Consider the following 24,110-nt stretch of genomic DNA (forward strand, 5'->3'; position numbering starts at 1 on the left):
CAAACTGCACTGGACTTCAATTTGTGAATGTTTATCATAAGTCATCTCAATTGTCATCTCTAGGTGCTAAAGTTCCTCAACAGCCGCCTGACCTTCCACAAGCCCACCCGCCAGCTCCGCTCCGGCAGCCTCGCTCTCGCCACCGTCCCCCGCATCCGCAGAGCCACCGCCGGAGGAAGATCCTTCTCCTACCTGGCAGCCAAGACATGGAACTCCCTCCCCATCCACCTCCGGACAACGCAAGACCATCTCGCCTTCAGGAAGCAACTCAAGACCTGGCTGTTCGAGCAGTAGCGTTCCCCCCCCCCCAGCGCCTTGAGACCCTCCGGGTGAGCAGTGCGCTATACAAATGCCTTTGATTGATTGATTGATAGGGGAGTTTGTACAGGATTTTTCACCCTGAAGTATGGATGAAGGAATTTAGATAAGCATGCCTTATTTGAGAGATCAGAAAAATTGAGTGAGCAAAGAGTTGTAATTGTAGTAGGACACAATGGTCAAATTTCAAACAACACTTACATACAGACTGCTTTGGGGTGCTGTAAAACAGTTCCATATCAGTTTACATTTGAGTACACTTAGACCTCATAGTAGTCAGACGTATTGACTTATAAAATTGCGGTCTATAATTGAAGTGGTCTCTTGGATGGCTGCGTTTTGGAAATGTTGCAGGGCATAAGGTCCTGCTGTGAAAAGAAGAGATAGATGGTAGAGTAGTGCACCAGTTGCAGATGGTAAATATAAGCGCAGCAACCTGTAAACCATCCTGGAGGTAGTTTGCAGTTAACAGGCAGAGGAGCCAAAGACTAGAATGGTAAATTTAGTAGATCTTTTTCCATATAATGGTGGCAAATATTTTATTACTGACGTTTATTTTATTTTGTGGCATTGGACTACGGATAAAGTCGCTTAATTGATTGGAGAACACAGTGCTAAATACTGAGGGTATATATTTTATAGTGAAGTAGGATCAGATAATGAGGTGAAATAAGGTTGAAGCGGGAGGTGCTTTTCTTTATAGAAATTCATTGCTGAATTTCAGGTGAGTGCTTCTGCGGAGGACATGTGAGTTAGAGTGCTAGCGCGACTCAGTCAATTGTTAACAAACTGAAATATGACTAATTTTGGGGGTACATGGCTGATATCAGATGAACAGTATAACAAAAATAAAACATAATATGGCTCAGACAATTCCATACGATGTATCCACAAAAACAAAAGAGAGATGACCATAAACGTCCATATGTTAAACAGTGTTTTCGTATTCATGAGCATTACGAAATGAATCTAAGCACACAGGTCATTGCCTTGACTGGCATTAAGCATCATCAGTTTTGAAATTCATACACTTCTCTCCTAGATCAATGTTCAATTTCCTCACTGAAACTAAATCTTGGATACAATTTTAATAGAGGCATGTGAGTCACTGCAAAGTATTACAAAGTGATACTTGATTCGGGGGAGCGGTTCATCGTGAGTTTAGGCCCTGTGTATTTAGTAAAGGTGAAGCGATTACAAGACCAGTAAGATAAGTATCGAATATACCTGCATTGGAATTGTTTTTGCATTCTAAATCACTTCTATGATTATCAGCGGGAGGAGTAGATGGCTTTCTGTCAGCTTCAGGAACGTCGTCATCACTATCAAATTCAAACTGCTCTCCTTCGTCTTCATCCGCATGGCATTGATTGAAGTCACTTTCTAAAACTGATTGCAAAGAGAAATTAACATTTATATTTATCTTTACAAGCCTGACACCAAGGTTTGAAATGCACATGTAAGTTGAGAAAAAGGGAAACCTCCACAACAAAATACAGTCAAATGAATCATTCAGTACAACACTGCACTCTCTCCTTTTTTTGTTTTTGTGTCTCTCTCTCCATAACCTCCCTCTCTCAGTACTTTCATTGACAAAGCTTTGTTCTGAAAGGAAGCATGTCCTACTAGCTAACATTCAACAGAAAGTCACAGTAATAGTAAGTCTGAAGAAAGGCACACCTGCCGACAAACAATATTTCACAAACTAGGCCTGCAGTCATTTTAAAGGTGACATTTTATATGCCAACTAAAGACAAACCTTAAAGTTGGGTTAACATGCTCAAGAACAAGTGCAAATTATTTAAAAGAAAAATATCCAATACATTTTACATTAAAAACCAGTTATATTGACATTTTTCAGAACGTTAACGTGTCACAAGTTGTCCTATGCCAATTGAGAGCGGTTCATACTGTATGGCTTTTCATTAGATTGAGACCTCTAGCTTTACCTTTCCTATTATAAACATTGAACTATATGTGCAGACACTGTGCAGAGTGGGAAACCACACAGCCTTTACCATTAGGGGTGGGTAGTGATAAAAAGTGGTATAGGTAATGATTTTAGAGGCGGGGAGTGGTAAAAGGTTATTTTAGGGTTATGGAGTGGTAAGGGTAATTTTAGTGTTTAAGGATGAGTTTATCAGTGACTAGTGGTATATATATGTATGTACCTATGTATGTATATGTGCTAGTCCTATGCTTAAAAAAGTAATACTTTGCTACAAAAACAGACATTAGAGGTAAGCAAATCTAGAGTGTTACTGGTGCGCTATACTGGAGCTGCTCTCCACCTATACTTGGAAACCACCCAGAGTGCTCTCTTCTCTTTTGCATAATTTATGCATCACTTTAACCCTGAAAGGGTTTTGTTTTGACTTATACTGGGGGTGATACCTTGTGTCTGGACAAAGCTGAACCTCTCTGATGAGCTAGAATGATAGCAAAACACGTGTCAGGGGTTGTTTTTGCTCATTCCAGGTTGGCTTGCATGGCATTTTACCAATTCAAAGCTGTAATACTGTGCCAGGAGTGGTGAAAAGCTTTTGTCATTTACAGATGAGAAGGATGGCACTGTGCTAATCCTATGCTTAAACACTTTCCTGTATAAAGGGCAGAAGCTTTTTGTCATTTTCTAGCTTGGCATGGCACTGTACTAATCCTATGCCTAAAAACTTTGCAAGGAAAAGAGACGTTTGATGTGGGCAAATCAAGAGTGTCGCTGATGATGTAGGGTGCTCTATACTGGAGCTGCTCTCCACCTATACTTGGGAACTACCCAGCGTTCTCTCTTCTCTTTTGTGTATTTATCTATCTATCTATCTATCTATCTATCTATCTATCTATCTATATATATATATATGCAAATTAATATGACCTACTGGTGGTCACTGGTACGTAGTTATAGCTAGGACCTAGTTTCTATAAGAAAAGCAATTTTTGTTTTGGCAAGGACTTTGGCACCATTTGACAAATCTTCATGAAATCTTAAAAACTAGTGTGGCAGTCACTTCAGGTGGTGTCTGTAATGGTTCAGGGTGATCTATCAAGGGGGGGCCGAGAATTTATTGTAGGAAAATCCATAGTGATAAATTCAGAACAAATTCACCATCACGCTGTCCTGACCAAATGTTTCCGTGTTTCGGCAAACGCCTTCAACTGGACATTGGCAGACATTATTGCACACATCAATTTATCCAATGTAGTCCTTCTTTGATTTCAATGCCCCACTGCACATTTGCAACAGCGGCGGCCATCTTAAAACATGATTGATTTTTACTATAGTAAGCCAAATGGTATTACATATGTCAATAAAGCATCCTCGTATTGGAACATAATTCACCATAGTTGAAAAGGAATATCAAGCATATGGAATTCTGTGATAAAATAACTCTCTAACATATAATTCTAACAATCTAAATATTTAAAAATATCCATACAAAACAAATTCGATACATGGATAAGGGATTGTATTTACTAAAAATAAAGATATTTCTCAACGTAGATTTCCACACCAATTCTAATTAATTTTGTACCAAAGAGCGACAAAATAATCTATTTTACATATGATATACATATGAATATAATAAATTTCCATAAATATTCAGATAAAATGAATTAACATTCATTGTAATACATGAGTAAAAAAGTCTAATAATCACAAAGTGGAAAAGTTTCCAGTATAAATATCTACAGCAACTCTAATCGAATTTAAACCAGAATGAGCTGTATTGATTATATAAGATATACAGAAACGTATAATCCATATATAGTCTAAATCACCGCCATGATGAAGATATAAGAAATGATGATATAAAGAGTGATGATATAAAAATTCAATAAATAATGTAAAATCCCATAAATCATTTTGATAAATTGATTCTCAACCATTAATGAATGATTGTTCATTAAAACCGAGACAAAAATACCTCATGGACAAATATATAAAAATATGTAGAGGATTCCTCAATCCATATATTGATTTATCCACATGGAAGCAATTCTATTTTCAAAAAGATAGTTAAATCGCTCATGTTTATAAGGTGCTCAGTTTCACAACATGCAAACATAGCTAATCTAAAAAGTGATAAAAAGAATGTGCAAAAAAGAACAATTAAAACTAATATTCATAAATCCTAAATCATGAAACTAGGTATACTGATAATGGCCAAAATATTACAGATGGAGCAGACTTATTACTGAGACTAATTCTAAATATCCTCCACCTGCTGCTATGTCAGAGAAATGTTGTAATAGTGAGATAGCTCCCAATTAGGTGTCAGAGATGTTAAGAGATCAAAAGGTATATCACAGATGAACATAAAGCTCTGCATCTAGATTATGCCCCCATGGGTTTTCTGAACCAAGTAGCAAAATCATTTTAGATTCCATCTGCCTTGGCTCTAACGTTCTATCTCCTCCTCTTGAATTGATTTTAATAGTTTTGATCCCATAAAATATCAATGAACTGCAGTCACTGTCATGGACTTCCCAGAAATGTTTGGCTATGACTTATCCTGATTCTGTATAGCCACGAAATGTTGTAAAAATCTAACTTTGAGTTTATGAATAGTGCTGCCAACATATTTTTTATGGCATACACATTCAATAACGTAAACAACATATTCAGTCTCACAAGTTATACAATCAGTTATCTCACAAATCTTGCCATCAAATGTTTTGTAATTATGCGTATTATGTGCAAATTTGCAAGATTTGCAACGACCACATTTCCAAAAACCCAAACTCTTTTTGGATAGTCATGACTGATTGTCCTTGGAACAGAACAAACTTCTCGTTAGATGATCTCCCAACGACGGTGTTTTGCGATATTTGATCTGAGGATGAATCCCAATATCTTCTAAAACATGCCAGGTCTTTTGTATAATATTTTTGAATTCTGTATGTTGTTGATTGAATTCAAAGAACAATCTGGGTGGTTGTCTATGTTCTTGTAAATGTTCCTCTCTGACTGCAGTTCTAAAGAGTAATTTATCTCTAGACATATTCATCACTCTATTCTGGGCGTCATTTAGAATCTTCAATGTATATCCTCTATTCAGAAACCTTTTAAACATAGTGGCAATTTCTGTGTTAAAGGTGATAGTATCAGAACAAATCCTGCAAGCCCGCAGGAACTGACTATACGGAATGCTCCATTTCAAAGCTTTAGGTTGACCACTATTCCCATGTAATATAGAATTACAAGCGGTCGGTTTGCCACAAATAGTCATCTGCAAAGTGTCCTTATTTACAGTTAGCAAGACATCTAAAAATTCAATAGTATGTGTACTGTATTTCAGATCTAGATGAATATCAAGCTCATTGTCATTGAGTGCACTAATATATTCCAAGAGGAGCTGTTCACCGCCATCGCAAATGAGAAAGATGTAATCAATGTACCTGACCCACAGTATGACTTGTTTCATATAATTTTTATATATATCAGACCAGGCCACCTCCTTTTCCCACCAACCCATGTACAGATTAGCATAGGTGGGTGCAAAAGAAGCTCCATAGCTGTCCCCTGTTTTTGGAGATAATACTCACTGTCAAACAGGAAGACATTATGGGTAAGGCAGTATTTTAACATAGCTGAGAGCATATTAGTGTATTGCAGAAATTCAATCTTACGAGTGTCTAGAAAGTACCTACAGGCCTAAATACGATAGTCATGCATGATGGAAGTATATAAAGAGGTCACATCCATAGTGACCAAGAGATAGTCGGATTGCCAGGGAATATTATGTACTTTGGATAAAAAAATCATTAGTATCCCGCAGGTAAGATGGCAATGCAGTTACATATGGACACAGAAAAAGATCCCAATAGCGTGAGGTATTTTCTAACAGGGATGAGTTCATGCTTACAATAGGTCGACCCGGAGGGTTTTTCTTATTTTTATGGATCTTGGGTAAGAAGTAAATACAAGGAATTTTAGGAAATTTAACTTTTAAATATGTATATTCCTCTTGATCAATAAGGCAGTCCTCAAGCCAATTATCCAGCATCTCCCAGTAGCCCAGCTGATATCTAGCAGTCAGATTTGTACATAATTTATCGTAGTGTTCCCTATTGAACAGCTGAAGATGTGCTTCTTTTGTATAGCTAGCTACATCCATAATCACGATGTTACCACCTTTATCGGAGGGCTTAATCACTATATCAGTATTGGATTTCAGAGCATTTAAATCATTCTAACCTGAAGCAGAGAAATTAGCCCCCCTGAATTTCTTAGATTTCCAATTACTACGATATTTGTCAATGTCACCAACTGCTAGCTCATAGAATATGTCAATTAAATTACCGCTGGGTAACTGTGGCTTGAATCTAATGGAAGGTTTTAGAGAATTATTGATAGTATAATCAACTTTAAAACCTATATTTTTCAAAGTTTCAATATCAGTGCATTTGTTATGACTCATTGCATCAACAGTATTAGTTAAATCACCAATTTCGACAAAATCAGGAATATCATCAATGTTGAACACTTAAAGTTCAACCACATTGGTGTTATGTACATGTTGTTTTGCCTGTGCTTTGCTAGAAAAATACTTCATTAGACGTAATTTGTGAGTAAATTTATATAATTCAGTTCTGGTGTTAACATAATCCCAATGCACAGTAGGACAAAAACTGAGACCCAAATTGAGAATACGTGTTTGATTATGGGTCAAATTGAATTTTGAAATATTGACAATGATGTTGGAATGGTCAACAGTGAGGCCACCCTCTAATTCTGATGTTTGTTGTTTCTTCCTCTTCCCCCTCCGCATCTTGTACCTCCCCGACCTCGTCCTCTGTGTCTGCTTGACTGTGGCATGACCATTTGCATGAGTCGCATTTCCCTGTGAAAATCCAGTTTGTTGGAGGCTTTATCAGCTGATGAGCTTAAGTCTGAACTTTCATCTACAGAGGTCACTTGTTGATTAGTGTCTTCCACTGGATTGTTCTTGTCTTGCACTCTAAGGGTGTTATACTTGTGAGCAAAGCTATAAATCCTCCTAAGTTCATAATCTTTTTTATCTCTATTGAATTTATAAGCCTTGCACGCTTTGATTTCATCTCCTCTTTTCTTTATACGTTCTTCCATTTTTGTTAACAATTGTTGTGTTTCTTGTGTATTGCCCACTTTCTCTAATTCTTTCATGAATTGATCAATGATCTGCATTTGTTCCTCACTGCGTCGTTTTGCTTGATCAATCAATGTGCCCATCAGTTTAACCGAACAGTCAGCTTTATATGATCTCCATTAGATCAGGATCCATATCACCAAGGGTGGGTAGTAATAAAATCCGTAGACCTAGCGGTACTCAACCATTTGGAGATTGGTGGTTGTTTGGGTCCCTTTTGTATCATCAAATAATGTGGCAGCTGTTTGTTCCCATAATGCTCTACGATCAGCCATGATATATTTAAATGGGCAAGTTTTAAAGTCACACAGAGCAATATAATACTCAATAGAGAAAGTGGAGAAAATACAAACAAATTAATTAGAAAAAATGGAAAGAAATTAACATTATATATATATATATATATATATATATATATATATATATTTCACTAGGGAAACCCGAGATACCAAGGCTCAAAAGGTAGCGGTCCGACCATGGTGTCGGGAAACACCATAAATAAATTAAAGCAATTTTCTTGTAATCCCAAGAAAGGTCAGGACACTTCCAGTGTAATCAAAATTATTTTACTATCATACAGATTGTTCCTCCCAACGCGTTTCAGCCGTAGCCTTGTTCACAGATGGGGGAGCTTAGCACATTGACACATAAATACCTGAAATCAACAAAATTGAAAACAGACAAACATAGCATACAGATCAAATCCTAATGAAAACGTTGTGGCCATATTGGACTAGTCATGTATACAGGATATACCTATCTGTACCTAAATATTGTTATTCATCTCCATGTGACTTAATCTAAATAACGAATATATACATTCAATTAAGTTGGTTATTCATTCCTGTCCAGCTAACTTTCCATATTGATCTTGTAATACCTTATGCTTACTGTATGTCATGTTGCTGTTCTCTATATTTCATTAAAAATCTACCCATATGTGCTAATAATCCTGTGTTGCAAATCAAAAGAAGCCCTGTGCATAAAAAATAATAACAATACTATTCCCAATAGATGTGCATACCTATATATTTAAAACCAAGATTACACTCTCATTTTCCAACTTCTACCCAGAAATAGCTAACCCAGATGACTACTCAATTCCTCACTAGAGTTAAGTCCCCCAGGTGCCAATGTCATAAATCTAATAATTTATTTAGACTCCAAAATGCGCAGGGTTTTTTCTCTATCACCACCCCGTCTGTTGCTTTTGACATGATCACATACCAAATAGCTCAATAATTTCTCATTACCTTGATGTACCTCTTGAAAATGTCTTGCTACCGGGTAGTTACCATCGTTGTTCCTAATAGCTCTCATATGCTCTAGAACTCTTTTTTTGGCCCTATGAATAGTGCTACCAACATATCTTCTTTTGTATGGACATTTCAAACAGTACACACAAAATTCTGTATTACAATTAAAGTGTCCTGTAATGCAATGTTTATTACGTCCGTATATATATATATATATATATATATATATATATTTTTTTTTTAGAAACCTTAATTATACTTATCATGCATGTGTGGTAAAGGCTGTGTGGTGAAGGCATGCGTTTTAAAGTCATACAACCGTACAGTGCTTGCCAAACTTTCAGCTAGGTTTGAACTAAACAAATGCCATATACATGCATAAATAATACTACTAGTGTCATACTGTGTCTATGTTTTTAGTTTCCCATCTGACTTGTCTACTACCCACTCCAGAGAGATTAAGCATGAGGGCAAGAAACCAGACCACAGAAAGGCTGTATCTGAGAGAAACAGGAAAATATAGAATCAGAATGTAGAATTAACACTAATAAACAAATATGTCCTAACATAGAGAGCCACATTGAGCTCTAATGGGCAGCATTAATTAAGCTTGGTTACTGCTGTTGAGTAAATCAGGATCTAGTAAAGAGGGAAAATACGTTTCACAAGACAAATACTACAAATCAAGAGCAAGTCAAGACCTATTTTAGTATTTGTTCACTACTTTAATTGACTGCTTGTGTTAAATTACCAAGTGCTGCTAGAACAAATATTATTCTTTGAGGTATTATGATGTATTACTGCCTTTGGTATGACTATATCACTGGTAGCATATACCGGCAGTGATGATGGGCATCACCAGTAGTAATAGCAACCAATTAACACATTTCTTCTTACTTTTTTATCATTGTATTTTGTTACACTTTTCAAAACATACAACCAATGACATCCACATTGGTACAACATTCGCCAGCTTCTTATTACATCACACTCTGAAGTATACAGGCCTTGTTTTCTAACATGTTAACAATCGGATTATTGCCTTCTTCACCTCTGCGCTTCTCCCTCCCCAATGCCTCAGTCAGATGACCTATGGCCAGGGTGGACCTTCCCATTCTGTGCCAAGCTTTTTCTTACTTTTGAGCAAGTAGAAAAAATTGCCAGAGTAAATATTCTGGGCTGAACCATTCCTATTGGTATCCAAGTGTAATTTGTATATGGCTAGTTCTTGTCTGAAGTAGCACAATGGAAGACATAAAGGTGGGCTGGAATACAGTCCAAGGTGAAGACCAGTGATTGAGACTTTTGCAAGCACTCCATCTATGATATTTTGGGGTTCATCAAATGTAGGACAGAGGAAATGTGAAATGCAGTGCTAGCAACATGACGTATGGGGCAGAAAATATCTCTAAACCAGGAGTTGAGTGTGATCACACCCAACCCACAATTCAGGGAGTAACAACTTGTTCTTTGTTTTCACACTTTTTAAGACAATTTCATATCTGAATTGATTACTGGTAGTTAACTATCATTTTTTTAAATGACTGTTTCTTGTAAAGGAGAAAGTGCAATATTATGTATTTACTGCTGTCTATATTTTATGTATCTTTTCCATAACTTTAACAGGAGTGGAGAAGATTTAATGAACAGATGGGAGTTTTCCTTTCTGCAAAAGGTGGTACATTAGCAGTAGTGGTATTTTTTAATTTACCATGGGTAATATCATCACTGCCCTTTCAGAATGAAGCTCTTTTGGTGTAATTGCCATCTAAGCAACCAGGTGTAGCATATGAGTGCCCTTCATTGTGGTTTTTTTTTTTACAGACCTCCTGCCTGGAGTGTGAAGAGTGGGAACAAGAAAGCTGATCACCCACCATATGTGGTATCTTGTTGGTTTATTCTCAGAGTGTGTCATGTTAGAAGTCTATTAAATTCCTTAATTTGAGCCAGTGGTACCTGGTGCTCGACACCAGCAGTTAATTGTCAACACCAGCCCTTATGACAGTCTGCCACACGGTTGCTGTCTGTCTAATTTAGATATGAGTACAACAACAGTTGTTTTTTTAATTAAATATGCATTAAAAACACTAGTTACCTGCTGCCCAAGCCATTCTTCGGGGGCAAGGAATAGTCTGAATTGTCACACTTGTAGGATTGTGATGATCAGTAGTAGTGTTGGTATGACATTGGCAGCGGTAGTGGGGAAATGGATGGTGCATGCTGCAGTGACCTCTGAAGAGGGCCCAAATTAAGCACTGGTCTAACAATAAATATATTTGGGGCTTTCGTTACAGTCCTTCTCTATCATTTTGTTCTGTAAAATCCACGTTGGAAGTTTGAGGTAAGTGGCTAAAAAGGCTTTAAGGAGTGACATTAGGCGCATGTGATTGGATAAAAATATACTCAAATAATCTACAGAAAAAATTCAAATAAGTGAACTCCTCTGCATGAAAAAAGCATACATTGCTCACTATCCAAGTTGGATGTAGAAACAAGTGGGAGAACAGCTTCACCATGGTTTACAATGTCGACTGGTGAGCCGGTATTAGAAAAAAAAGCTAGGCTCTCATTGGACATCAATTTATTGTAACACATGGATAAGGTAGGGTTGAGCTCTCACTGAAATCTTCAACCTAGTTATCCAGATCAAAAGTTTAAAAACATAAGAATTGGTTATAAACCTCTACTCTGACACAATTAAATAATAGATAAACCTTTACATACAGGTATATGACAGCAGAAAATAAATTGTAATACAAATAATGCATCCCAGCGGCCTAAAAATTATCATTTACCACAATTAGCAGGCTTCTACAGATGTCACTTGTTTCCGACATAAAGTTCACCCCAGACCATAAATAGAGGACCATACAAGAATTTCATTTTAAAAAGTATCACATGGTTTTATAATGTTAGACAGCAAAGTATCCCAAATACTGAATTGGAATAAAATGATTTTAAGGCTCACCTAGTAATTGTTTTTCTGGTGAACTTAGAAGAGCATTTATTTATTTAGTGTGAGACAGCTATATTATGCAACATTGAGAAAGTCTCTAGAACTAACCGTGTGATTTTCGATACACAACTTTTAAAATATCTGAGTGCAACAAAAAAGATGTACACCTGTGATTTACATTGCCATTCGTATTTTCGGGTGCTCTAACACATGATTAGGTTTTTATCATTGTACTGCAAACATTTTATATCAATTAGTTCTGCTACCTTTATATCATAAAGTGTGTGTGCGTAAATATATATATATATATATAAATAATCAATAACTTCACATCTTTTTGCCTTGAAGATAGGTACGGAGATGTGGAGGTACAGAGGTAGACAAAGGGGAGCCGTTCACCAGTCAGGTCACACTGGACACTGGAAGAAAGGCACACTTGGCTTAGGCAGAAAAATTACAACTTTCAAACAGTGTCATTTTCAAAACGGTGATAAAACATATCCAACTTTGATTTTAAATGACTAATAAATTAAGTTAATGATAATAAAAAAAGCCCTTATAATGCAACCTAATGTTTTCCTATGGGAGAGCCTACCGTCTTACAGCGAAAAAGTACTTTAAAGGGTTTTCACTGTCAGAACATGTACAACTTTAAATAAACGTGTGTTGCTTTTTAGGAATCAGTACTCTGCCCTATGAATATTTAGAGCCAATCTTAGGGGTAGCATATAAGTACTAAAGAGGAAGGTTTAGGCCTGGAAAAAGGTTTTATTTTTGCCTAGTGAATAAAGCAGTTTAAAACTGCCCACCCAGGCTGCAATGGCAGTCGTGTAGATGTTTTACAGTGCTACTTTATTAGTGGCACAAGTAGTGCTGCAGCCCACTGTTAGCATTTTCTTTACAGGCCCTGGGTACATACTGTACCATATAATTCGGACTTATAAGTAAATTAACTGTGGCAATTTGGTATATGCCAATTTTGCCATGTTTAAGAGGGAGAGCACAGGCCCTTCACCACTGGTTAAAATGGGTTAAGGTTAAGAAGGCTAAATCTGGGCAATAACCACACAAAAGAGGATAATTTCCAGCATGTGTCCCTGCCTTCAGTTGAAAGCAGCAGAACTTCTTATTTTCACAGGAGTTGTCACAGTTAAGGTGAAAAAACCTGGAAAGCCCTTCTGCATAGGTGTGGTCGGTCCCAGGGCGATGTTCTACTGTAAAGTCCATTTTCTGTGGGAAGATGGACAATCTCAACAGTTTTGGATAATTCCCACATTTGCATCAGCCACCTGAGGGGTCAGTGGTCTGTCTGAACCCAGATGTGAGTCTCAGACAAGTATGGTCTCAATTTCTTCAGAGTTTACACCAGTGCAAATATGTCCCTCTCCACAGCAACACTCAACCTCTGTTCCCAGGGAAGTGTCCTATTCCTGATGAAGGCTATAGGTTGGTCCAAGACCTCATTATTTAGCTGTGACAAGACAACCACAATGCCATTCTCTGAAGCATCTGTCTGCAATAAGAGGTCTTGGGAAAAGCGGGTGCCTTGAGCACTGTGCTGTACACAGGGCGTCGTTCCGTGTGTTGAAAGCCTTCTGGAAAACCTCTGTCCAGATCACCTGCTTGGGCTACTTCTAGGAAGTCAACTCAGTTTAGGGGGCAGCAACAGTGCCATACCTCTGAACAAACCTCCAGTGAGGCATAAGAAAGCTTTCACCGGGGTTCAGGCCTGGGGATTTTCCCAAGCCATGATGATTTGGATCTTGAGCTGAGGAGCCTTAACCTTGTCTTCACCAATTTGGTGACCCAGGTACACAAGAGAACCCTGCCCTATCCATCACTTGGTGGCCTTGATAGTCAGGCTTGCCTTTTGCAGTGCCTGGAGCACATCTTGGAGGTGGTGCAGGTGATCAACCCAGCTGGTGCTGAAAACTGCAATGTTGCCAAGGTAGGTGGCACTGACGTTTTCTATTCCAGCTAGGACTCAGTTAATTGATGTCTGGAAGGTGGCAGGAGCATTTCTTAGTCCAAAGGAGCATCACTTTGATTGACATGGTGGGCAGAAAAACAATGGATTTAGGCTTAGATCTCTGACTAGGGGTGAATGTTTGACGTTGTTCAGCATTCTACCCATCATCTGTTCTTTTTGCATTTGTCGCCCTAAGTGGGACAGGTATGCCAAGATGTGGGTCCCCTGCTTGCCATGTCACCAGATTCAAGCTATCCTGGCTGATGAGGGGAGGTACCCCAAAACTGGTCCCAGGATGCTTGATTCTAGTCCAGGGAGGACCTGGCCCGGTAGTTTAGGCTGGATGGGTCCCATGAGGAGCAGGGTCATGATTGATTTGCATATGGATGGGTCAAAACAAGAGTGGCATGGTGGGGAAAAAAACAATTGATTTAGGCCCAGTTCTCTGACCGGGGGGAATGTTTGACATTGTTCAGCATTCCTTCCATCATCAGTTCTTTTTGGGTCAGTGATTGAAAGCAGAATGACATCTGTGTACAGAAGTAATTTCATTTCTCTCATCTTTTCAGTGATGACTTTCATTGAAGTAGGGGTTCCAAAGCCAACAAAAAAGAGGCAGCAACAGGGGGCAGATCTCTCTATTGCCCCTGAAGATTTGGAAGTGACCAGATCAGAAACCATGACAGGATAGTGTAGTCGTAGGAGTGTAGTAGAGGAATCTGATTTTTCAGAGAAAACGATCCTTAAAGCCCACTCTGTCCAAAGTATGAAATAGGTAAGCCATTCAACCTTGCTGAATGCCTTTTCAGCTTCTAGGAAGATTGCCACTGCATCACCTCCTTCCCTGTTCACTTGTCAGGTTGTGTGCAATAGAAGCCTTGCATGGTAAGAGGAAGAGCTGCCGGGTACAAAGCCCACCTAAGATCTATGCACCAGCCTGTGTATATACTACATCAGTCATGTGGCAAGCACTTTTGCCATTAATTTTAAGCCCATATTGAGTAAGGAGATAGGTCACTAGCTTCCACAGCTGAGCGTATCCTTGTCCAGCTTTGGGAGATAAACAATGTTGACCCTGTAAAATTCAGGGAGAAGAAATTATAGCTGCACATCTTTGAAGAGCTTGTTCAGCAGAAGAGTAATTATCTGTGTGTTTATTCTGTAATATTTGATGGTTAGGCTATCATAGCTACGAGATTTGCCAGTTGGCATATGTTTGATCACTTCTTGAATTGTTTTCTTCTGTGATGTTGCCCTGTAAATCATTTGCAGAGCTGTCCATAAGATGAGAATGACACAGATGTTCGAAGAAGGATGCCCCCTCTATCGTGACAGTGGCAATAACCGATGATGAGTACAGCGCCCTGTAGAAGGCTGTGAATTATTTTATGATATGCATGGGATGGGTGACTTGCTCTTGTAGATTCTTCCTGTTTCAAATGTTGAGCAAGCAACCATCTCCAAACTCGTTGAGTCAGTGCTTCAGTCGCCCCTCAATTCTTTACCCGCCAGGAAGCTGAAATCCATCTTAGCCCTGGCAAGAAGGTGGAAGATATACATCTTTGGGTTAAGTGTTCTTAGGATGTTAAATCATGGATCCGCAATTCAGGTGTTGCTCGCCCTCCAGCAAATCTTTTCTGAAAAAAGCAGATTCCCTCATAAGCTTTCCGCACATGTAAGGTTTACTGGAGGCCCATAAGACTTGCAGGGATGCTATGGAGCACTTGGTTTCCATATATGTCTGTAAGTGCTGTTTCAGCATATATTTCTTTGCTTCCAGGGTATGCAATCATGTAACCGGCATTCCCCATTGACCATGTGGTGTTTTACCGATATTTTATGACAATTTCCATCATATAAGATAGTGGTTTGATAAGTCAGAGTCAGGTATGGTGCAGGAGGACAGGATGGGACATTGAGACCCTGCCATCAATAAGCAATTCATTCTCATTTCCATACCCTGCAGGTGTGAATAAAATGTGTAACCTAGCTCTGTTAAAGATGTAATAGGAGCTAGGGATCAATAAGAGCATTACCCAGCAAAAATTCCAAGAGGGCCATCATATCTCTTTTATGCTGTCTCTCAAATCGACCTATCTTGTCCAGGGTGGGATCTTGTGCAATATTCCAGTCACTGCCCAGCACGACTACTGCAACCAAAGTCCACCATCAGTTTGTGCATTGAGAAATGAAAGAGAGTTTGGGTCCATTGGGAACATAGATACTGCTTATAGTACGAGTTGAGGATTATATCTGCATACCCCAAGTTCTTCTCAGCAGCCATGGCTCATTTGTGTATCAAGATAGCTGTTTCTCCTTTCTTTGGAAGGGCCCCACTGTATAAAGTACCTTGCTCACCAAATCCCCCACAGTTCTGAAGACTCAGAAGCTGATAGGTGGGTTTCTTGCAATAAGGCCACGTCCCGGGGTTCTGTTGCCGTACACATCAAGATTTTCTACACTTAATATAGCTGTTGAGACCCTTAACATTTAATAAAGCAATGTTCAAGCCAATAGAAGTCACCGTTCTGGGTGGAGATATAGGACTGGGACACTGAAATATGGTGTCCCGGGTACACAAAGTCCTGTGATGCGACCCAGCCATGCACTAGGACCAAAACAAAGACAAATTATGTTGGGTCAACTTTTGGGAATGAACTTTAAAATGGCGTTGCATTGCTGTCCCGAGGCCAGGGAACAGTCTGGCATCAAGTATGCCCTAAGCCACCTCATTTAAATATTACTTGCCCTTCCAGTGGGACATGAGGGGAGATCTGGACTTATGTTGGTCCCATGAAAGTTGGGGGTGATGGTGTAGACTTTTCTCCAGTGCCAATCAGTGTGTGGGTGGATCAGTGTCTGGTACAGTCAAATTGCTTGTTCATGGAAGATCCAGCTACATTCCCAGTTGTCGGCATAACATCCATGCCTTGTTCCATAAGTCTCCAGAAAGGACTCCAAGATTGCGGGGTCAGTAAAATCACAGGTCTTTCCTTCCACTGTTATAATCATTGTAGATGGGTCGAGAAGGCTGCAATGGATATCCTTCTGTATCAGCATCACCTGAAGAGATAGAATCATTAGCTTGACAATATTAGTGTCCAGCAAGAAGCCTGTTGACTTTTAAATTGAAACAGGCTGTTTTTTGTGACAGTCGTAGGATGGAGGGAACATGACCCTGATACAGGAGACAGGTCACAACGGATCTAAGGGCATCAGTGGAGACCCTCCCAAGGGCCTGCAGTCTATGTACCCTTTGGAATTCCAGTCGTTTGTAGAATTTTGTGCACACTATCTCAGAAAGCCAGCATGTCAAAGTGTTTGAGATCTACTCCTTCCTCTTTTGCCAGGAGTCCATATAGCCAAACATTGTCGCAGTGACTGCAGTCTTCCTATTCTCTCACCTTGCATTAGAAGTTTCATGTATCCGTGCCCCAGTCCGGCGTCCGATCAGTTCAGCGCTCTAAGTCTGTGATTCTATCCTCATGCATCTCAGCTGAAGTCTGTGTGGAAGCTTTTCACTTATTTGGCCATTTCCAGAATAGCTTATTCCATAGTAGTGATGGAGATCTTAATAGTTTTGAGGTCTGTCAAGGCTGATTCCAGTGCTTTTGATGCTGCTGTCAGGTGATCAGCCCATTGGGGGATTGTCGGCAGAAGGCTAACGCTGCCAAGAAAAGGAGTTGACGAAGCACCTTGTTACCTCACATGAATAGTGCAGTACTTTCCCCCCCCCCCAGTGTGAGTTGCCAAGATGATGCTCACTGATGGGAAGACTGTCAGTTAGATAATGTCTTTGATAAATGAGAGGAAAGGCATTGGTGCACAAGCACTCTCCCTGCTGCGTGGAGTAGTAGGCTGTGGTGAGTAAACACCGAGTAAGGTTCTTAGATGTAAGTTTAATTGCATTAACACGACCTAGCCTCCAGCCATCACTGAGAGAGGCCAGTAACTGCCTTCTCTCGAATGTCAGGACATTGACATTCTAAAGAACATTAAAAGTAAGCAAAACACAACACATCCTCTTCCCTTCGCATTATTAATCAGTAGGCATAGAAGAATGCAAAGCATGAAATGTACAATACGTGAGAAAATAAAAGAAAAAACAAAACGAAAATCAATCTCTAACATTATCATTTAAGTATGCTGGGGTTGTGTCCTCAAAGGATGTATACTAGTGTCAGTTCCTTTCTCCGGTGCATCCTGAAGATCATCCCCTCTTGGCAAATCTTGGATATTCTCACTTGTACCAGTGTTGACATTCTTTTTGTCCCTCTCATTACCCATGAGAAGAGCACCTGAGCATTCTTCTCTGACCTCCTAGCACACAGACCACCCTTCTGGTACAGTGCAACATTTCTAATATTCTCCTTCTACTTCAACTTGGAACTTTCCAACCTTCTCAACACAAACAGACCCCCTGAATTTTGAGATGCCACTCTTGATTCTACCAGATTTGATCTTGACCCAGTCTCCCACATCCAGTATAATCAGACTCAGTGAGCTCACACTCCTTTCCCCAGATGCAACCCACTCCTGAAGCCATGAGGGAACTAACTTTGAACCCACTGAATGCCCCCTCATCAATTGAAAAGGACACTTATTGGTAACACTGTGAATCGTAGACCGTTATGCCCACACCATATCAGAGACTATCTTCCTTACACAGCAATGATTTGTTAGCGCTACCTGTATAGTGCCCTTAACCAACCTATTGATCCTTTCCACAATAGCATTGACCTGAGGATAATACAAAGAGGTCCTAGAATGTCTCACCCCACAATATCTCAAAAAAGAACACATCTCATTGGAAGTCAACTGGGTACCATTGTCGGTAATAAGAACCAAAGGAAATCCTTCCTCAAGAATAATCTCATCCAACACCCTTATCACGGTATTTGTGGTGATATCCCCAATTAATTTTACAATAAGCCATCTCGAATGCACATCCACCACAACCACAGCAAATCTAAGCTGTAACGGAAGTTCTGAAATAGGACCAATGAAGTAAAGACAAATGGTATGTCAAGGTTTACCTGAATCTTCAATATGTCCACCAGTCCTTCCTACCCCTACTTTCAATCCTTTTTAACTCTCCTTGCACAGTCTGCTCTTTTCCACCCAGTCCTTAACCTGTCCATCCAATCCTGGCCACCAAAATACCTCTTTTAACCTACTACACATTAACCCTTGACCTAAATGACCTTCATGCGCTACAGTAAATAATTTGAACCTTAAGTCTTGAGGTGGGATAAAACGATCACCACGCATCAATACACCGTCTCCACAAATTGACAACTCATCTAAGACACCAAGATAAGGTCTTAGAGACAACGGCAGAGTACTTTCTCTCCTAGCTCCCTTACAAACCACTTTAAATATTTGCTTAAGACAATTGTCCGCATTCATCCCATTCACCCATTATTCTTGTGTGAATGTACCCAAACCACACTCAACAACATCAAGAACTGACGCAACAGCATCCCCAGTGTCACTGTTCTTTACAGACTGAGCATCAACCTTTTCACAATCAAGGGACAACCTAGATAAGCAGTAAGCATGCACATTCTTCCAGCCTTGGACATATTCCACTCAGTAAAGATACTCTTGTAACCTAGCCGCAAGCCTAGCTAACCTCGCTGACCCTTTTCCTGCTCCACCGGAAGAAACTTTTTTAAACAAAGGTTTGTGATCGATCCGCAAAACAAACTCCAAAGCCCAAAGGTATGTCCTAAAATATTCAGCACCCCAAACAGCAGCCAAAGCCTCAAGTTCAATCACTGAATAATTGTGCTCTGCTTGAGTAAGCGTCCGAGAGGCAAACATGACTGTTCTCTCTTGACTCCCATGCATTTGAGATAACACAGCACCCCAGCCAGTTCCACTTGCATCCACTGTCAATACAGAATGCAATTTAATGTCTAAAGCAGCCAGTATATCCGCATCGCAGATTTCATTTTTGATATTAACAAAATATTGTGATTGTTCAGTTGACCGAGTAAACTTGTTCCCCTTCCTCAGCAACTTCCTCAGGTCCTCAGTTTTGTCAGCAAACTTGTCCACAAATTTAGAATAATACTCAATCAAACCAAGGAAATACCTCAACTGGTCCTTATCACTTGGTGCAGGTGACAATCTAATAGCTTCCAACAGACTCTTCTTAGGTTTGATGTTCCCTTTTGAAATAGTGTACCCCAAATAATTAATTTCTTGCACCAGAAATGTGCACTTTTCCTGATTTAAGCTCAAATCCGCTTCTCCTGTAGTCTTCAGAACCTTCTTCAAAGTGAGATTGTGTTTACAAACAGTGTCATCCTGAAAGAACAACACATTCTTAAGGTTGTCAAAAATATTTGTCATCATATGTTGGAATACACTCGCAGCAGATGCGAGACCAAAATGCATACAAGTAAACAGAAAAGTGCCTTCAGGGGTCACGAACGCTGTCAAATGTTTAGACTCAGGATGAAGTTTGATCTGATGATAGGCATTCTTCAAATCCAGCTTTGAAAAATACCATCCATTTTTAACTGCTTTCAACAATTCACTAATATTAGGGAGAGGATATTTGTCAACCACAATATTTTGATTTAAAGACCTTAAATCAACAAATAACCTTACCCTACCATCAGATTTCCATGTTATAAACACTGGATAAATCCATGGAGACACTTCAACAGGTTCTATTGTACCTTCAGATATTATTAATCACTTTGTTGACCTCATCTCACCACAAAGGGTATCTTGCACAGTTTGTGCTGCCTTGGCAAAGCATCGTCTTTTAAAATGATCTTATGTACATAGCCCTTCAAACATCCCAAAGTTTTTTTTAAAACATCCTTGTCCCCCTCCAGAATATCATGCAATTGCATATCCTCTACCACAAGAACTTGATTGGGTGCCCTTGGACTAATAACAATATTGAGATCAAATTGATGCATCTATCCTAAGATAGGTGGACCTTCTATGGCTACATAAACTTTCCCCATGACACTTCTCCCTTCAAACTGTATTTGGAGAGATATCTTTTGGAAACAACTTCTCATCTTTCCAAAGTTCTCTAAAAAGACTCTCAGAGATTATAGTATAAAATGAACCAGAATCTATCATAAAACTAATCTGAAATTCATCTATAGTGAAGAGATTCATCTATAGTGAAGAGACAAGTAGGCATAGAAATGATTTGCCCGCTACCAGGCTCCACTAACCTCTCTTCATGACTCACGACTAAAATTCTATCCTCGCAGGGAATATTATAGCATCCTCCCACTACATTTATACTTGATTTTGCATCTTTAGAAGATCTACCATTTTCTTTACACATACGAGCATAGTGCCCCCTGCGGCCACACTTACGACACTCTGTTGATAGCAAAACATTTCTTAGAATCAGGCAAATGATATACACTACCACATCAAGAGCATTCTTTCCCTTTTACTTTGGAAAGAACTGTTTTTTTTTATATTGCACCTACTTCCTGCTGAGTCCTCATACAGTCAGTAGATAAAACCATAACATCTGCAGACTTATCTTTCTTTTCTAGTTCTTTTATACACTGCTGTGACTCTTCAATAACTTTTGCCATTTCAATCACCTCTTGCAAAGTAGGGTCTTTAGCAGCCCATAACCTCTCTTGAATCTTCCTATCATGACACTGGACAATAAGTTGATCCCATATTAACTTCAGTCATAGGCCCAAACCTAATTTTGACTGATAATTCCCTCAATCTCTACACAAAATCATCAATAGGCTCATGGTGATCCTGTGGTTGAGTATAGGACTTATATCTAGCTAACACTACATTAGTTTTCTTGGCAAACCTATTCTCCAACCTTTTAACAGCCTCTCTGAACACATCGTCCATTGGCTGACCATTAGGATCCAAAACTGGAGGTAAGTACTCAACAAGATAGCTTTTTTCCTTTGAAAAGAAAAATACTGACCATCTAAAACTATAATATAATTATCTAAAATCTCTATCCAATCTTTCCAGGGCAAAACAGATATCCCTGGGAGAGGTAGAAATAAAGGCAGAGGGGAAATATTGCTCTGAGTAGCCATAACTAACATAAACTGCTTGTTCTATAAATAAGAACTGTTATGTTCCTTGAGACAATACTTTAATACTTCAGTTAATCAAACACAATAGCACGTAGGAAAAGGTGTGCAGATCACCGTTGAAGCAACATGTCAAATCCTGCAAACAATCCCTTCAGCAAGCGTTGCACCAGAAGTTGACTCTGCACAAATAGGTGTAGGAGGCTGGCCTGGCTTACTGTGGGTACCTGATGATACGTACACCTTGTGCCATGTCCAGTTATCCCTTATTAGTAGATTAGTAGTGTTCTAGCAGCTTAGGCTGATAGAGGTAGCTATAGCAGAGCAGCTCAGGCTGAACTAAGAGACATGCAAAGCTCCTACTATACCACTTATATCATATAGTACTATATCATAAAAAAACACAGTACTCAGAGTTACTAAAAATAAAGGTACTTTATTTTAGTGACAATATGCCAAAAGTATCTCAGAGGATATACTCCCTTAGGAGATAGTAAAACACACAAAATATGCACACAGACCAAATTCAGGTAAGTAAAACACTTAGAAAATTAGTGCAAACACTGTAGAACACAATAGAGTGCAATAGGATAAAATAGGCCTAGGGGCAACACACCCAAGCTGCAATGGCACATCTGTAGAGATGTTTTACAGTGGTTAGCAGTGGCAAGGTGTGCTAAGACCTATTGCCAACAATAACAAGTTCAGCTACAAAAGGCAAAAATGAGGGGGACTATCACGTAAAAAATTGTAACTTTCAGTGAAGACAATCTGTCATTTTAAACTTATTAATATCTAGAGCCTTGCCATGAACAGCTACTCTGACTCAATGAACAGCTTAACACCTGTTCTTATTTTCAATGTCTAAAGCATACAATTGCTTACAGCAGAGCCTGGACACAAAGAGAGACAATTACTGCTAGCGGCTTACTACTTGTGCTATCTGCAGTGCATGTATCCACCCGAGAAATTTTGAGATGTATGTGTGTGCTTTGGATACTACAAATGCATAACACCATGTAATCAGGCATACTGGCATCCAGCGCAACTGTTCATGACGCACCCTCTGTTACTAAGTAAAAGTATAAATGCTTCTTCAACAGCGTTTTTGGTCCCAGGAAGCAATAATCATCCTTGCTGTCATTTTCCCAATACAGAGTACTTCTATTTGACATCAATGTATTCACTGTTCTTTTTCCACCAACAGCCTTTCGTTTCTTATGTGGGATTTACAGGGGACAGAGCTGAATGGCAACTCCAGAAACAAAGGGCTATTCACAAACACAATTCATATTCTGTTCTTCCCTTAGCTCTGTATTCTTGGCTCGGGTCATCTCCATCAGTTGCAACTGTGCACTGCTAGAAAAAGACATCACTTCAACAAATCGGCGCAGTGGGAGAAAGGAAAAATTGCTTCACTCTGAGTCAGGAAATGCACGTATAGCTGCACAGATAAACAGGCTTTGTGTTACTGAGCTTTTCATGAATTAAAGATGAATGCAGTTTCAGCTTCGACATTATTCCTGTGAAAACTCAGAAAATATGTGCCATGTCCATAAATATTTACCGGGTAAAATAGTGCTTATTTTAATTGTACTTCTCTGTTAATCAAACGTCTTTCACATTTACTGTGTGATTTTCTGCTTGCTAGATATATGACCAGAATACTTTCTCAATAATTAAACATACAGAAATAGGACTAAAGTAAGGGAACACACTACTTATCCTATTTGATGGACATTACCTCATTGAACGATTCAATAAGACTACAAATTGGACCACATGCTCATACCCTCTAGTGCACCGACATCGACTTGTGCTATTATGTGTCAATATCTGGCTTCGTGGTATATATGACGATTAAATAGTCTAGGTGGAAGACTACGAAGGTGACAGTTTGTCTCTTTAGAGCCATGTATTTCCAGTGGGGAAGGATAGGTCACATAAATGTTGCTTTCATTTTTGCATACATTTTATATTTCCTTTAGACTCACACTTTTGAGTAGAATGCCATTTGGTACCTAATTGATATGAATGATGAAGCTAAGGAGAGTGGGAAGTTACTACGTAGCAACATCTTTGAAGAGTGAGCTGTGTATGCAAGCAAGACGAGCTGTGTATGCAGGAACTAAGCCTTGTTTTGTGAATACCAAACTTTGCATACTAAATACAATTCACCTTGCATAATATTTCTCTTTGCAGTCAAATTCCATGGTTGCAGCCATAAAAGATGCTACCAGAAGCATCTGTTTTTCCTTGGTCTTGAAGGCCAGGGGGGAGTTTGCAGAGTTCTGCTATGTGGAACTCTGTGAAGTGCCGAAAAAACTCCATTGTGCTATGTAGAGTTCCGCGAGTGGCGGAGTTTGTGTAAGTTGCGCTGCCATGCTGATTTTCAGCACCAGGGGTTTCTTCCAAGGTGTA

The 24,110-nt window shown here is 39.3% G+C and overlaps 1 protein-coding gene across 3 annotated transcripts in view; it reads right to left on the reverse strand.

Annotated features, from left to right (window-relative positions):
* ARHGEF10 (Rho guanine nucleotide exchange factor 10) overlaps positions 1-24,110 on the reverse strand; it is a 949,815-nt gene that overhangs the window by 767,321 nt on the left and 158,384 nt on the right. For all 3 annotated transcript variants that reach the window (XM_069235817.1, XM_069235818.1, XM_069235819.1), the window contains exon 3: positions 1,546-1,707. In XM_069235817.1, coding sequence (XP_069091918.1) covers positions 1,546-1,707 — 162 coding nt within the window. The remainder of the gene's footprint in view (positions 1-1,545; positions 1,708-24,110) is intronic.

The sequence above is a fragment of the Pleurodeles waltl genome, chromosome 5 (genome assembly GCF_031143425.1).
Source record: "Pleurodeles waltl isolate 20211129_DDA chromosome 5, aPleWal1.hap1.20221129, whole genome shotgun sequence".
NCBI classification, from domain to species: Eukaryota; Metazoa; Chordata; class Amphibia; order Caudata; family Salamandridae; genus Pleurodeles; species Pleurodeles waltl.